We start from the raw sequence: 15859 nt of genomic DNA, 5'->3' as shown, positions 1-15859 counted from the left end.
TTTCTCATGAGCTCGGAGTTACAAGCTGTGCCAGTATCTGATAACAAGGGCAAATTTCATCTTGTGCACATTTGACAAAATCATAAAGGCAACTTGCGGCATCGTCACGACGACGTTTATTGTTGCACAAACCCGCGTGCTGTAAGCCATACAAAAGGAACCGGAAATGTCATAGCCCCGGCCCTGGGAACGACTTTCAAGAAGTCAAAGGAGCAGGTGAGGCGGTTGCGTTTCATCACCGTGACAACGGTCTCAACACTCGCCATAAAAAAAAAAAAAAGGATAACGTCGCCCAATCGGCCGCTCCAATTTATGCTTGTTCCCACGGAGACAAAACAAGGTCGGGCGTCAGTCAGGGTGCCGGGAAGTGAATGCCATGCGCGCGCGCATGCGTGCAGGTCAGAGCGGCCGTCTGGGCTGGGCGGGCGCTTCTCAACGCGTTGCCGCCGTCGGCTTCACTCGTCTATCAAAAACAACACAGCGGCTGTCAGGGGGGGGAGGTGGATCTCCGTTCCCAAAGCAGACGGACTCCAATTTAGTTTTCTTCTGCCCATATACGCCACACGTGCGTTTGAAGCCCTTTGGGATTGCAGTGGCTGGCGTTAGGGGGAGGGGATGACACGGGCATCGCAAAGCGCAGCAGCAACGCATGCCGCAAACTCCAACCTACGTGTGTGTGTGCGTGCGTGCGTGCGTGCGTGCGTGCGTGCGTGCGTGCCCACCTGAGTCTCCCCGCTTGCTTTTCTGCGGGGCGCCATTGCCGTGAGCCAGATCTTGGCAGGGCTCCTATAAGACGAGCGCAGCGTCTCAGACATGGGAAAAACGGGACGGGACCTTCGTGCGGCTAGGGGAATGGGGAGGACGTACGATGGACCAGGGGTGGGGGGGCTACACTCGGCCTCGGCGCGATGCTCACACACATCAGCCAAAGCGCCAGACGGCCGGGCCTACCTTGCGGCTCCTGTGCCAGACGATGGCGGCGACGGCGGCAGTGACCAGGCCGAGCGTGATGAAGCCGTACTGCGTGACCTCCATGACAGCGGGCAGCACCACCAGGTTGGTATGGAAGGTGTCCAGGACGTGCCCGTCCATGTAGCCGCTCTGAGGACGGCGAGCACACAAACTCTGGGTGAGAAGGCCGGGAAGCGGCATCAAGCGGGCCCGCGATTCCTGTGGCCCTTTCCGCGCTGGCTCACCCACCTCCTCAAACCAGATCATGGGCATGACGGTCTCGGGGATCTTGCCCGTCTCGCTGCCAAGAGAGGCGGCCGGGCGGGAGAGAAGAAGAAGAGGAAGAATGGCGGGGTTAGGCTTTGCGGCCAGCTCGCAAACAGGAACAAGAAAAGCACTCGGGGAAGGCGCCTACGTAATTCCTGACACTCGCTTGACGTAAAGGTTGAGCTGCAGGCGGATGGACACGTTGAGCGGGACGCCCGTTTGCTGCAAAGACAAAAGAAGCACAGCGGCGGGCGGGGCGAGGCGCCGGCCGTTAACGAGGCACGCGAGACCCGCAAAGCCGCGCATACAAAGAGAGGAAGGCCTGCGCCCGCGCGCCATCGCCACTTCCTGTTTTCACACTCCAATCGCGCCCAACGGACGAGGGCGGCGTCTTCGAATGGTCAGCGAGCGTGTCCGCTGTTATCCAATTAGCTTATCTGCCAGCCACTTTGGTCAACAGTCACGGCCGGCCGTCTTTTATTGTGCTTGTTGTCAGAAAGGTGCTGGTGAACTTTGACCTGCGCCCCTTCGCCAAACTATCTTTAGTAGCGACGCCCACACTAAACACAAAGTCTGCACCGCCACGTGCCCCCCCCCCATAAAGTTTATCTGGGCAAAGATAACAACTCACCGGGTGGATGTCTATGAAGAGCCCGTGCTGGTCCTCGGTGGGCTGGAGCCCGTGCACAAAGTCCAGCAGGACAGGGTCGGCGTTGAAGAAGTGCGGATGCGAAATGAAGACGGGAGAATCTGAGAAAAACCGACAAAGAGACGGACGGCGCCAAAATGTCACGTTTGCTGCTTTTTCGCGTATGTCATGGTAACTTTTTGATTTGCGCCAGCCATCCTGCAAACAACCCAGCTCATTTGCATTTTGGGTTCTCAAATTGCCATCTGGCAAACGACGTCCCCCCCCCCCCCCCCCCCCCCGAGAACTACTACTGACTGTGGCGGCAGCTGCTGACGTTGAGCAGACCCGACTGGCGGCAAGGGCAGAATCCCTGGTTGGGGGCGTAGTCGCTGCCATTGGCGAAGAGCGTCTTGGGCGCCACGTAGCGGTACAAGGGGATGCCCTTCATGCTGCCCGCCCGTTGGTACACCAGCTCCATGGACCTGCCGGCGACAAGCGGAGCGTGGCCAAAAACGGGCTGGGAGCCAGCCCACGACGGGGTTGAAAAGGGTTTGGGGTTAGGCGGCGGCAACCTGCACGCGTCGGGGCTGTAGAAGGCCAGCGTGGAGTCTCGGGTCATGAAGGGCGGCCACATCTGACCCGCCGTGCCGTTGATCATGTTGCACTGAGGTGTCCGCCAGTAGCTCAGCTGGCGAGAGACAAACACACCAGCGAGCGACTGTTGTTGCACGGGCTGACGGTTCAAAACGTAGTCGAAGCCAGCGCAATGCTGGAAAGCTTCACGCGGGTGAAACACATGCAAGATGCGACACCAGGATGCTCTTTTTTTGACCTTACCTCAGTGAGGCCGTTCCAGGAGTCCACCCTGTGCACGTTGCCAATGTCGTCCTGACCCGTGAAGACGGTGAACAGGCCCGTGTTGGAGTTGTTGAACTGCACAACGGGCGGGGCGGAGCGTCGGTCAGTGGTGCCGGGCCGGGTCGGGCCGGGCCGGGCCTCAGCGCGCGTGCCGGTGGCACCTCACCTCGCTGAAGAGTCCAAACTTGCCGGAGGAGGGCAGCGTCCCGGGCAGGTACTTGTTGAGGAAGTCCACCAGGCCGCTGTCGTAGCCCCACATGAGCTCGCCCACCGTCTTGGTGAGGAAGGGGCCCTCCTTGAACGACTTGAAGGTGGCGCTGATCATCAGTCGCAAGGCAAACGGGAGGTTCTCCATCATCACCGCCGCGCCCTGAACGAGGCGGGCAGGGCGTTAGCCGGCTCAAGTCCAGGCCCCTTCCAACGCACCACTCACCAGCACCAGCATGTTGGGGATGGTGACCACGTCGGACTCGTTTCCGGCCGACATGCCGGGCTCAAAGAAGTAGCGCCGGTACTCTAGGTAAGTCACCGTGTTGTTGGCGTGGAACGTGATGTTGTCCTTTTGGCAGCGCTTCCTGCGTGTCAAGGTCACGGGTCAACGTGGGGTCAGGCCGTGGCGTCACGTCGGAGGGTTAGGGCAAACAAACAAACAAACAAACAAACAAACAAACAAACAAACAAACAAACAAACAAACGATAGCCACTCTGACCTGTACACGTAAGGGCCTCGCTGCTCCAGCATGGGCTTCTCGCCGTTCAGGACCTCCTTGGGGTTGAGGACGTGGAAGAAGTAGACGGACATGTAGAACGGCACCGGGATGTCCTTCCACATGCGGTACGTCATCTGGTTCTGCGGGTCGATCACCGTGTTCTGCGCCCACCACACGCTTTGGGTTTGACGCTTGCTTTCATGCCCGCCGTACACTTTTGGATCGGTCGCAGTCTCGGGGACGCCGACCTTGCGGCGGAGCCACGATATGGGGGGGGGGGGGGGGGGGGGGCGAGCGAGACACACCCGCTACGGCAACTAATCTAAATGAGCTTATCGGACATGATGAACGGAGGGAGATAAGCAAGCAAGCAAACAACTCCAGAGGGTTAGGGTTCGTCTTACAGCGGTACGTGGCACATTGACTGAAAATAAAGTGAAGCGTCTCCTCAAAATAACCAAAAGTTCTTCCATCAATTTCAATGAGAGTTTCGAAGCATTCTCTTTTCTTTCAGAAAACGTTTCCTTTTGTTTTGGATTCGCCATGGCTGTTTGTGCTTCCCAGATGTTGACTTTGAGACTAGGTTCCTTAACTTGTTTCTTTACTTATTTTGCATATGCATAAAATGGCACGCGTTTTCTTTCGGTTCATTGAAGACATCAAGTGTCTATTTCAAAAGCAAAATGATTCAGTGGAGCGCCGTTGTCCACTACTCCCTACCGGCAGAGAAAGGAATTTCTTGCTGACTGACACATCGCATCGCATCCAATGCCGATGTCCATTTTTTATTTTAATCATCGCTTGCACGGGAGCTTTTCAAGCTAAATGTGGAACTTTCACGCACTTGATCCGGTCGAAAGGAATGCAAAGAAAAAGGTCGAGGCGAATTGCGCGTCGGAAGCCCTCCGAAGTTTGGGATTGACTTGTTGCGTTCACGTGCCGTAGGGCGGCCGGACTTTTCCACCTCTGCGGCGGGCGGGCGGCGTTCAGTTTCCGTGGGGAACGCGGGACTCACCTTGACGATCTGCTGGTCGATGATGAGCGGACCCACGATGGCCAGGATGGTCCCAAACACCAGCGCGAGAACCCCCGCGACCAAGAAGCCCACCGCCACTTGGCTTTTGCACGTCACCATGCCCGCACTTGCTCTTGTTATTTTCCTTGAAGCTAACTGTTAGCCTGCTAGCAGCTTCGCGGGCCGGCTAGAGAAACGTGCGCTTGAGCGCGGAGCTCGTCTCGAGTGCTCGTCTCGAGTGCTCGTCAAGTCCTCCCACCAGCCACTTTTCGTACGAACGAGTTTGAGATGCTCGTCCGTCGCCATCTCATTTATAGTCGGCCGGCCGCGGCAACCTCAGGGCTGTGTTGGCCGCGCCCGCCCCTCCTTCCCGCGAGGCATCCTGGGAAATGGAGTTCACCACGCTGCGCAGCCGCGTCTCTTCTCCGACCAAACGCTAATTGGACCAATGCGCTCGCTCACTTGGAATTGTATAGGCAGAAATGTGGAGTGACGAGTAAGCGCGCACCTTTTAGCTGTCCTCTAAATCAACTTTTTTCGAGCTATATTGTCTTTATTTGGACAAGTATTTGATATAATCACACTCAAGGCAAAGAAGAGAAGTTCTATAGATTCAAAGCGAGTTCAATGGCGTCCTTAGAAACCCGAATCATTCCTCTTTTGCTGCAGATTTTCCGCTTTAGTTGGACTTTTACTAAACTTTCCCTTGCACAAATGTGGGAATTAAATCTACGAAGCGAAATTTGCCGTGCCAGCACCCCGAACCTTGAGATCCCACAAGCAGCCGTACCCAATCTGATGGGCGGGGGGGGGTTCTCTACCCCCCTCGCTCCTTCCCGCACCCTCGCACGCATACCTTGATGATCTGATCGTTCATGACGGCCCGGCCCACAAAAATGAGAATAACTCCAGACAGTGCGGTGAGAATTCCGGCCGCCATGAAGCCCAACGCCACCTTGGACTTGCCCACGGCCATGTCGGAGAGAAGCGATGAAGATCCGGAGATAGTTGCGACGGAGGACGAAGCCGGTGTCCGGACGGGCGTCGGGCCGTCATCTTTATAGGCACGACGTCGTGGGCGGCGGGCAGGCCGGCCCCGCCCAGCCCCGCCCTCGACATCCTGCGAGGGAAAGCCACCTCCAACTTGTCTTCAAGATTCTCTCGTCCGAACAGGAAACCTTGCTTCCAAAACGGCTCATTGCTATTTCTCGAGCGCAGTAAATTGAGAGATTGCGTGCGTTCTATCTTGAACGTTGGAAATCAAATCGCTGCGGTCGCTTTCTGGCGGCGCGGCGCGGCGCGCGTCTCGCCTTTCGCACCCACGGCGTCGACGAGCATACCGTGCGCGCGTGCATGCGCGTGCAGCATGTGGTGAAATGTGCTGCAGTAAAAAAACAAACAAAAAAAACAAGCAGCGGTCGTCTTCCCTTTTTCTCTGATTGGAAGGAAGGAAGCAAGTCACATTGTAGTCAGCTGCATCAGAAAAGGCCTTCGCAAGCAAGGTTTTCTTCTTGGCGATTGCGGCCATATGTTGCAATGACGTGGGCAGAGCCCAGCTCCGCGTCCCTCGCACGCACGCACGCACGCAGGTTGACGCCAAGGCCGCTTGTCAAACCTCGCGCATGGCCTGGCCATGCACGAGCGCAGCTCCCACCAAATTGCCCATTCAAGTGTGCCCGCTATGTTGACAACGACCACCAGCAGTGGGTGGGTGCGACACGTGTGGCTGTCCTCGGTGCCTGTCGTCAGGCCCGCATCTCCGCCATTTGGACGCATGTTTCCATCAAGTCCTTTGTTGACATCAGTTGTCGGCTTGCATCCAAACGACAGCTGGCAGCCGAGGAGAGTAAGGGTTAGGGTTAGGGCGCCCACGTCACGAGCGCCTCGTTTGGGCAGCGCCCCTCGCTCTGGCAGCGCGGGCCGGTTGTCATCGCCGCGCCGTTGGATGGACAGAGGTCACGGCGGGCGACGGAAGCGGGGCCCTCGGGTACGTGGCGCCGAGCGGAGACGCTACCGGCCCTACGGCGGCCGGCCGCGTGCTTCCGGCCGGCAAGCGCGCACGCACAAAAGGGTCGAGTGTGCGCCAGCGCAGCCGCACCTCAGCGTCTTTCTCCACGGATGCGCCGCATTTGACGATGAAGGGCTCCTCTCTTGGCCGCCGCGCACATGACGCTCGGCGCGCTCGCTCATCTGACACTGCGGTAGGAAGGCCAGTGCCACCGCTCCCGGGCTTGCCTGCCTGCCTGCCTGCCTGCCTGCTTTCATCCTTGCTTGCTCAACTCAGATATTCATACAGTCCTGTCACTTATGGTCCACCTAGAGGAATCATCTGCCCATCGGACGAAAACTTTCGGGAAAATCGCCATTCTTTCTTTCTTTTTTTTTTTAGCGTTAATAGCTTTGTGTCATTGGGCCTAAAAAAATGCACCGCCATTTTGAAGGTGCGGGTGATTTTAAGTTAAAGTTAAGTAAAATTTTAGTGCAAACCACGACGACACTTGCGGTACAGACGTGGTCAAAGGAACAGCTAAACCTGTTTGTAGCTAGCTAGGTTCAACAATCTCGATCAGGGGTGGGCAATTCCGGTCTTCGAGGGCCGGCCGGTGTCCTGCATGTTTTCTATGTCACCCTATTGCAACACACCTGATTCAAATGGTCAGATAATTAGCAAGGTCTGCAGAAGCTGAATAACAGTCCTGATCATTTGAATCAGGTGTGTTGCAGCAGGGAGACCTACCTATAAAACATGCAGGACACCGGCCGGCCCTCGAGGACCGGAATTGCCCACCCCTGATCTAGATCCAACGCTTAATACCTCACTATCGTATGACGTATATATGTAACAGAGGCCGGCTTGAGCTGTGCGCGTTGAGCGCTAGTAAAAAGCCCACGCACGCTGTGGCTTATATTGGCCCATAGCGCCACCCTGTGTACAAAAATAGTCAATGCAGTCTATTCGAGGAGGGAGCCACAGGCACATTCTGGTCAGCAGGCAGCAAAATAGGCGTTCGTCGAACGGAAGATGTGTCAGCGACGAGACCATCGCAATCGTCTGACGGAATGCTCAGCTCGTTTTCCGGTGACGTTGGACGGCTTTCATGCTCATTTGTAACGACGTCGCATTTATTTCTTTTGTCTCGTGCTCAAGAAAGGGTACAGCACAGCAGTCATCATCACACGACATGAATAAGAATGACATCATGAGGAAGTCTTCAATTCCTCGCTTGACATATTTACATGACGTCCGCCAGCCCCTCCCTCAACAGATTCTTTAGCAATCCCGTTGGCTCAGCATCGCTTGCTTGCTCAGACCGACGGCTCTATGGGAAGTGGCTTTACATTCATTGCACAGGAAGGTGTGTAACAATAAATAAGGTCATCGTAAGAGGTCCTAATTTGACAAATATCATTTCAAAGCACCCTCATTGTCCCACTTCTTCCCCGAGTTGCACTTGGCGACCAGTCATTTATTTCTATTTTTAAAAATCACACTTTGATTTAACGCGAGTATGCCGCGAGTATGACGCGCGCGCGCGCGCACACACACACACACACACACACACACACACACACACACACACACACACACACACACACACACACACACACACACACACACACACGCACGCACGCACTCGCACTTTTTGGTTGGGCACGTCTTCTTCACCGCTTCGAGATTTACGGAAATGTGTGCCGAGAACAGCTCCACCAATCGAGCGTCACAATAACGGGGCGGGATTTGTTTTTCGATTTGTTTTCAAATGGCATCTCGCCTGGTGGCCGAGGGTTCGGCTCTACGGGTCGTGGTTCTTTTGGTTTGCTTTTTCTGGGCGGCACAAAAACACAACAACAACACCTGCAGGTCATCAAGTGAAAATGATGAGAATCCGGAAGCGTGGTCACGACCCCGCCAACGCGATTGCAGCGCTCTTCAAATGGACACTTCATACTCGTGAGAGTCCTGCACACAAAGCAGAAAAGGGGGATAAAGCAAGCTAAACCAGGATATACCAAGTTAAGCTAAGCTAAGCTAAAGCCAAGCTAAACCCAAGTTAAAGCCAAGGTAAAGCTAAGATAAGCTAAAGCCAAGCCAAGCCAACCCAAGCTAAACTAAGACAAAATAAGCGAAGCTAAACTTCAGCCAAGCCAAAGCTAAGCTAAGCTAAGCTAAGCTAAGCTAAGCTAAGCTAAGCTAAGCTAATAATACATCAAAGTTATATAGCACTTTTTTGGAGACTCAAAGACGCTTGTACTCAAAGCACTCACACTCTGGTGGTGGCAGGCTGACAGAGGGTTAGGGTTAGCCGGCGTGGCGGCTGCATCATTCATACCCAGTGTGAGCGGCACTGGAGGCAAGGTGCCACACGGGACTCGGACAGAGCTGGGTCAGAATCGCCAACCCTACGGTCAACTGAACGACCACGGGCGTCAGATAAGCCCAAGTCACAGCCGGCGCCCGCTTACCGCGCCGCCCGCCTCGTAGATGGCGCCGTCAAACTCGCCCTCCGCCACGATCTGCCGGTAACGGTGCGGGCACATCAGGGGAAGACCCAGGTCCGAGCCGGGGCGACACCTGACGGGAAGCGACGTCACGCGCAGGTTAGGGTCGGGCTCGCCGACGGCAGCGGCATTGTCAGTTCTGGCGAGAATCCCCACCGAGTGGCCAGCGCATAAATGCCTCCCAGGAGCGCCGACATCAGCAGAAGCAGGACCAAGGCAGCCAACGCCAAACTTGCGCCATCCACTGCCGCGCCGCCGGCGTGTGACACTGACAACACACGTTCGCAGTGGCTAACGAGCCCACGGGCGCACGCACGTGCGCACACTCACCTTCCAAAGCGTGGTTGGCGAGGCAGGGAGGCTCACCTGCAAGACACAGAGTCAGACATCAAGTCAGACACTTCCTGTTTATGGCTCTTGGCGCTGTGTGCGCCACGACCAAGCTCGCTCCGCACTGGCCCAAGCGTCCTTTGACAGCCTGCTTTGGAACAGACTGAACCGTGACGTCAGTGGGACTGCAGACGACACCAGACCGACCGCTCTCGTCCAGGCCGAGTCGGAGGTCAAGCTCGTAAGGGGCCACTCTCTCCTTCCACAAATGCAACCGAGGCGGATGGACCCCTGGACGTGGAACGGACTGATAAATCAGTCTCGGAATGGCAATCCCTCCCTCCCTCCATCCATCCACTCACAAGTCAAGCATTGGTTCTTTTTCATTCATCGATACGGCGAGTGGCCATCGTATCCCTCCACCGTCGTCACAAATGCAGCAAAAAAACCTTCAGCATTCACCAAGAAGACCGACGACGGATTGCCGGCTCACCCCTGCAGATGGGTAGCGGTCCGCTCCAGGAGGAGGGGGTTCCCTGGACGCACTCCACAGCGCCGTCCCCAACCAGCTGGTAGCCGCGTAAACAGGCGAAGGTCAGCGTCTCCCCGGGCAGGAATACGCGCTTGGATGTTGTTAGCGAGTAACCGTTGTCGGGGACGCCGGGGTCAGCGCACGTCAGCGAGTACTCGGCTGCAATGTTGTAAACAGACATCAGGAATCCCTCTTTAGTCAGTCAGTCGGTCGGCCGGCCGGCCGGCCTGCAGCCGAGCAATCGACCGAGCCAACTCTCGCGGTCGGCAGGCTTCACGCGCGGCGGGGTCGCTCGCGGCGACTGACTCACGGGCGCATCGCGGGAGTTGCGAAGTCCACACGGGCGTGCCCGGCTCACGGCCGTAGCAGGTGATAGTGGCGCCGCCCTGCAGGATGTAGCCCGGACTGCAGCGGTAGCGGACGGTGGTCCCCACCAGCAGCTTGGTGTCCGACAGGGAGCGGGAGGCGTGCTCCACCTGACCTGGGTCTGAACAGTACATGACTGGCACAGCAGAAAAAGATCAAGGTTAGACACACGCACGGGAAGCTCAGCGGGCCAGATCGCTTGAACAAAGCGACGGCGGACTCGTGCCGATGACCGCGTTTGGGAGCGTTCGCTCGTCGCCCGATCGCTCGCACTGTTGCGAGCCGGTGGGCGTTCGTCGATACGAAGAGGGCGTAATGGCGGAACAAAACGCATCCGGGGATATATCGATTGAGAAAGAGCTACTGACTTTTCTGACAAGATGGCGGCCGCGCGCTCCACGAGAGGTCCGGCTGGCACGTGAGGGTGGCGCCGCCCTGCAGGTCGTATCCCGGATCGCAACGGTAGGTGACGCGGGAGCCGCGGTGCGCGGCGCCGTCCGCGCGTGTCCTCCAGCCGTTTTGGATCTCGGGCAGGTCGGCGCACGAGTCGTTGCGGGAGACCTCTGCGGAAAGGTAGAGTGAAGGGGCCAACCGAGGACGACGACGACGACAACAACTTGGCTTCCTGCTTTGGCTGGTGCCTCACCCATATAATTAATGATGAAGCCCTCCCCTTTGCCCAGCGACGGTCCTGAGCGGAAGATGACGCTCAGGTCAGGGGTGGCGGAGAAGAGCTTGAAGGGAGCGCGACCCCCCGAGTAGCGGCCTAGCAGGCGGGCGGCGCCATCGTCGCCGTCCGTCACCGTCAGCGAGTCCCCTTGGCTGATGTTGAGACTGACGTGGGAATGAGAAAAAGCTAGCGCTCGGCTTAGCTTCGAGAAGATGCATGCTATCGTGGGATGCTTTGGTGTCGGCTCAGTCCGTCTGTCAGTCGGTTAGGGTTAGGGTCTGTCTGTCTGTCAGTCAGTGAAGTCAGTCCGCCGGCGGCCGTCGTCCTCACAGCTGCACGTCGACGAGCACCCGCTTGTCTTCTCCAACGTGGATGTTCCACACGCACTCCTCGCCCTCGCCGTACCACTCGGGCCAGTTGGGCGACAAGATGACGCCGCCCGGTCCGCTCAGGTCGCCGCCGCATTGCGCTGACGCAGAAAGCAGACCCGGTCGCCAGGTTGCCTCGTGTCGCTCGCTGCCGGCGCTGCTCTTTTCGGCGCTTTTCTCTTCGCTGGCGTTCTCGGCCGCTCGCTCGGGTCAGCTGGCTTAGGTTTGTTGCAAGATGCCAAGTGGTTTACCTTTGCAAAGCGGTTCCGTGTCGTTCCAGTAAGGGTCTCTGGTACCGATGCACTCGATGACGGGCGGTCCCTGTTCTAGGGCGTGACCCGGGTCGCAAGCGAACTGGACCACAGCGCCCACGCCGTACAGGGGGTCCGATGTGGTGAAGTTGCCATCCTGTAGGTAGGGCTCATAGCAGCGACCTCGCTCGAAGGCTGCGTCGGTCGGGGCAAAAGAGACGAGATGGGCTGCCGTTAGAACCCGGGACGACCGTCCAAAGCGCTACACGGACAAGTGGATGGGAAGCAAAACTGGCAATTTTGCAGAGTGGAGGGATGCGCTTTGGTGCGCTACCGGACTGACAAATGCCAAACGACGTCAGCTGTAGGCCCGCCGGGGCCAGGTCTGAAACGTCGGTGTCGGTCTTGACACAAACCTTCGTAACGGATGTCGAATACGCCCGTGTTCTGGTCGGGCCGCTCTGTGAAGAACTGGATCCTCACGGCAGGACCCTCGCTGATCAGCCCCTCAAAGGGGACGCGCGAGCTCCGCCCCGAGTCGAAGAGCACCGGGGAAGCGGCATCCAGGCCGCTCCGCAGAACCAGTCTGAGCGGGAGAAGGCACTGTCAACGATCGTTTGGAGGCCGTCGTTCCGACCCACCTGTCGGCAGGTCCCAGCAGGAGGCGCTCCAGGTGCAGGTGCAGCCGCTGCTCCCCTGCGGCCTCCAGGGACCAGGCGCACGCGCGGTCCCGCCTGGGATCAGGCCCGTGGCGGGGCGAGGGAGACAGCACCCGGCCCAGCGTGGCGTTCTTCACCGTTCCGCCGCAGAGAGCTAGAAAGGGGACGCCGTGGCGGCGGCTACACTGAGCTGCGCTCATGGGAAGGGGCAGGGCATCCTGGGCGGGGGTGCCACCCACCTCTGCAGGAGGGCTCCTTGCCGCTCCATGCCGGCCGTGAGGAGTTGACGCAGGTGAGCAGCGCTTGCCCCTGCAGGTGGTAGCCCATGTGGCAGTGGAAGCGGGCGGTGCCGCCAGGCAACAGGTCCAACACGGACACTTCCCCGAAGTGGGGCCGCTTGGGGAGTAAGCAACTCAGGCGGAAGACTGGCATGGCACACAACAAGGAAGAGAAAAGCCACCCAAAGCGTTAGCCTTGACGTTTCTCATGCTGGCGGCTAGGACACCATGGCTGGCTCGCCACAGCAGCAGAAAAAGAGGATAATTGGCCACATAGGTCCTCCCTCTCTTCTCTTAGCGCCTAAGCTACGATTTCCTGTCATGCCTCCTTGCGCACGCAGGAGGCATGACAGGAAATCGCAAAGTCGAGACGAGAGGTTGAGAGCCGACGCAAACGGCACCTACTCTGGTAGTGCAGCAGGAAGGAGCCGACGGCGTCGCGCGGCGAGCTGAAGAAGACGGCGAGCGTGTTGCTGGGGCTGCGGATGACTTGGCCCTCCACCAGCAGGGTCTGATTGGCCAGCAGCAGCCAGGCCCCGCCCTCGGCCACACCCCGGATGGACAGCAGCTCGCCGTCCGACAAGTTGACGCTCTTTACCTGAAGGCAGGCAGGCACAGAAGTATTGGGACAGCTGGGAACGGCTGCGTCACCACCACGTGTCACGTATGTACCTGCAGCTCCACGCCGTAGCCCGCGTAGACGCTGATGGTGTACGTGCAGCGCACATGGCCAGCTGGGGGAAGCGCCTTTGACGAGTCGATGTAACCTTCAGGCTGCTGGAAGGTCGCCGAGCAGCTGGAAGTTTCTGAAGGGACCGAAAGAGCCTTTCACGCAGCAAGTGAAAGTAGTTTGCCATCGTCGTACGTTTTAATCCTCTGGAGGATTACGCTTGCAAAGATTTGCTGTGTTGTGACTCTGTGTGTGTGCGTGTGCGTGCGTGTGCGCGTGTCTCCTTGCATGTGTTTGTGTCTGCTCGTTGAGGATTTTGAAAAGAATTAATCTCACTTTCTGTGCGTGTAAAGTTCCCGATTAAGAGGAAGTAAAGATGTGGCCAAAGTGTGCGCGCGCGCGCGCGCGCGCTCGTGGGTCGTGACGCCTTGTCGAGTCTACACACAGCCTGCTTCAGACTTGCGAGTCAGCAACGCGTGTGCGTTTGGGCTCATATGAGACTTTGTTGTCTGAATATTACGGGTTGTCCGAGAACATTTTTTTAGATGCCTTGAAAATATACTGTGCAGCTATTTTTGTTTGTAAACCCCAAACCAGCACAAGATTGTCATTAGGCAAATGATGCGCTAATTAAACATCATTTAGTCATTCTCTCTCCACTCAGGTGTGATGACAAACACGAGCCAAGTGCACTTATTGCGCGCGCACACGCTTAGCCACACGTGCACATGGGACGAGAAATGGGAATTGATGTCGCTTAAGCAGTCATGAGGCGCTTTAGCAAAACATAAAATAGCACAGAAAATATCACATTAAACATTGGCAATAATTCAAAGGGAACGATCACTCGGTGTGCCTTCTTTCAAGCGGTCAACTTGGCAGAATACAGCAAGTCAAACTTGCTCATCTATCCAATCCATCCAATCCATCCATCCATCCATCCATCCATCCATCCATCCATCCATCCATCCATCCATCCATCCATCCATCCATCCATCCATCCATCCATCCATCCGCCCAATGCATCCATCCACTCGGATGCATCCATCCACCCAAGGCATCGACGCCAAGTTGACGCTAATTCAATGATAAGTTTCTCCGCCGCGGGCTGGAGTTGCGCAACTTGCCGAAGCTCTTCAACCGGAACCCTTTCCGCCGCGTTTTCTCGCAGCTCGCTCACACACGCACAAAAAAAAAAAAAAAAAAAAAAAAAGAGGATGCAAAAGTTTACACACCCTTGTTCAAATGCCAGACTCTTGTGGTGTTACAAACAAGCGAAAGAGAAATTAGACGATCTCTAGTGAAGAATCGCAGTGAAGCTTTTTGAGAGGCTTAACTCAAAGGAGTTAGGGTTGGCTGGCTGGCTGGCTGGGGGGTGTCGTATTTCTCTATCCCCTGTATACGGGCAGTCACATTGGCTGGTGACCGACCACTAGTGCAAGGTGAGGAAACTAGCTGGCTGGCTGGAGGGGTTCCTAATGTTGCGACCTGTGGGGGGATCTGCGATTGTTAAGCGGTGGACCGGAGTCACTCAACAGCTGCTCGATAACACGCACAATCGCGCTCACGCTCGCCGCAGCATGTGTTGACAACCTCGCGCGCGCACGCGCGCATCCGTCCCACGTCGCGGTGAACACGACGCAGAGCAGAGCAAAGCAGGCATATGCAGCTAGGGTTGACGGGCTGGCTCCACGGGGATGCACGCCACCGCATTCAAAAGACTGCAGCTAAACGACCGCCCGCCAGCCCGCACACAAGCAGAGCGTGTCTCACCCGCACGCGGCGTAACGCAGCCGCAAGCCAACAACAGCAACACGCACGTCCGCCGAGACATCAAGACATGCATCAAGGGCGAGGATCCTCACGACGGTGGACAGGCAGGCTCCTGCCGCACGTGAAAGCTAAACTCGAATGAGCGCCACAGCAGCTTCCGGTTACCTCCTCACTCACTCACTCACTCGCTCGCCCCTCCCCTCCCGCTCTGCCTACACGTCTTTCTTTTGGTCTCTCTGGCTGTGTTGGGCCGCAAGAGAAAATGAACGAGAAAGCTCAGGTGCCTCAAGCGCCAAATGAGGAACTTTCATGCCTTTGGTCTGTCCTTGGGACCGACCGACCGAGTGGATGCGTTTTTTGCCTTTCTCCTGCGCTGTTTGTACTTTGGACTGAGTGGAAGCGTTTTAATGCAAAAAGTTTGCTCCTGCAGAAGGAGTCTGTGGCAATCGTGTTGCAATATTTGAATTTGCGTTGCAGCTTTTCAAGGGGGCCAGACCTCCAAAATGGACACCGAGCGCCCGGCGGCGGCCGCCGCCGCCACGTGCCGAGCCGGCCAGGCTGCCAACCAGCCCAGGAGACAGCCAGCGGTTGGTTCTGGAACGTCGCACCTTGGGGCGCCAGGATGCATGGCATCCTCCGAAAAGCACATTTGCAAGCCAGCACCTGCCTGCGGGGATCGCCTCCTGGTGTCCACCGCCTGGTGTCCACCACATGGCGTCGGTGCACCTTGCCAAGGAAGCAGCCCAAATGCTTGACCGATTGAAAAAGAAGTGACACGCCTGCAGTTATTTTAGCATGGGAAATAATTGGATGTCATTTTACAGGGGTCACTCGCATTTACGTTGGACGCTCCCATTCATTTCTCTTTGGGAGTTATCCCGGTCTACTCATTTTGGACCAGGACACGTTCCCCGGTCCGTCTCGGTGACACATGGCACGTTCCACCTTTGAGGCACACTTGGGTCCAGATCAAGCCCATAATTTCATTTTGGGATCCGGCGACCTTTTGAGAGCAGAATCCAGCGACTTT

At 57.0% G+C, this 15859-nt stretch overlaps 2 protein-coding genes across 6 annotated transcripts; both read right to left on the bottom strand.

The window, feature by feature from the left end:
* Window positions 1-93: 93 nt before the first annotated feature.
* On the bottom strand, window positions 94-5472 carry scarb1 (scavenger receptor class B, member 1). Of its 3 annotated transcripts, none has more exons than XM_049737732.2 (13): window positions 5289-5472; window positions 3418-3578; window positions 3141-3282; window positions 2874-3077; window positions 2687-2782; window positions 2422-2537; window positions 2165-2331; window positions 1850-1968; window positions 1367-1440; window positions 1201-1252; window positions 952-1101; window positions 723-786; window positions 94-579 (listed from the first exon to the last, which is right to left on the bottom strand). In XM_049737732.2, exons 1-13 carry the CDS (start codon window positions 5406-5408, stop codon window positions 536-538), a joined length of 1509 nt encoding a protein of 502 aa, XP_049593689.1. In that variant the 5' UTR covers window positions 5409-5472; the 3' UTR covers window positions 94-535. The 3 variants fall into 3 exon arrangements, with proteins under 3 accessions (XP_049593689.1, XP_049593688.1, XP_049593690.1); XM_049737731.1 differs by lacking the exon at window positions 5289-5472 and adding an exon at window positions 4433-5186; XM_049737733.2 differs by lacking the exon at window positions 5289-5472 and adding an exon at window positions 4433-5179 and having other exon boundaries at window positions 94-463.
* Window positions 5473-7534: 2062 nt separating this feature from the next.
* Window positions 7535-15783, bottom strand: LOC125979485 (seizure 6-like protein). Of its 3 annotated transcripts, none has more exons than XR_007485342.2 (17): window positions 14830-15783; window positions 13059-13192; window positions 12792-12984; window positions 12348-12533; window positions 12091-12262; window positions 11866-12035; window positions 11450-11644; window positions 11161-11299; window positions 10807-10994; window positions 10529-10723; window positions 10105-10296; window positions 9756-9953; window positions 9263-9298; window positions 9089-9200; window positions 8897-9005; window positions 8699-8843; window positions 7535-8393 (listed from the first exon to the last, which is right to left on the bottom strand). XR_007485342.2 is itself a non-coding variant. In XM_049737750.2 (16 exons), the coding sequence occupies exons 1-16, from the start codon at window positions 14900-14902 to the stop codon at window positions 8364-8366; spliced, it is 2322 nt and encodes a 773-aa protein (XP_049593707.1). In that variant the 5' UTR covers window positions 14903-15783; the 3' UTR covers window positions 7535-8363. The 3 variants fall into 3 exon arrangements, 1 of the variants encoding a protein (XP_049593707.1); XR_007485344.2 differs by having other exon boundaries at window positions 8699-8813; XM_049737750.2 differs by lacking the exon at window positions 8699-8843.
* Between the last annotated feature and the right edge of the window lie 76 nt (window positions 15784-15859).

The sequence above is a fragment of the Syngnathus scovelli genome, chromosome 13, assembly GCF_024217435.2.
Source record: "Syngnathus scovelli strain Florida chromosome 13, RoL_Ssco_1.2, whole genome shotgun sequence".
NCBI classification, from domain to species: Eukaryota; Metazoa; Chordata; class Actinopteri; order Syngnathiformes; family Syngnathidae; genus Syngnathus; species Syngnathus scovelli.
This window is presented reverse-complemented; position numbering and strand designations above follow the sequence as displayed.

Bases quoted from the DNA above. Each gene is read 5' to 3' on its own strand.
- scarb1 (XM_049737732.2), bottom strand. From the start codon at position 5,408: ATGGCCGTGGGCAAGTCCAAGGTGGCGTTGGGCTTCATGGCGGCCGGA. The intron at 2,783-2,873 runs GTGAGGTGCCAC...CCCGTTGTGCAG, and splicing joins AGTTTGGACTCTTCAGCGAG to TTCAACAACTCCAACACGGG. The intron at 2,332-2,421 runs GTTGCCGCCGCC...TGTCGCCGGCAG, and splicing joins TACAGCCCCGACGCGTGCAG to GTCCATGGAGCTGGTGTACC.
- LOC125979485 (XM_049737750.2), bottom strand. From the start codon at position 14,902: ATGCATGTCTTGATGTCTCGGCGGACGTGCGTGTTGCTGTTGTTGGCT. The intron at 11,300-11,449 runs GTAAACCACTTG...TTTCTGCGTCAG, and splicing joins CACGGAACCGCTTTGCAAAG to CGCAATGCGGCGGCGACCTG. The intron at 8,394-8,896 runs GTAAGCGGGCGC...CTTTGTGTGCAG, and splicing joins TCTACGAGGCGGGCGGCGCG to GACTCTCACGAGTATGAAGT.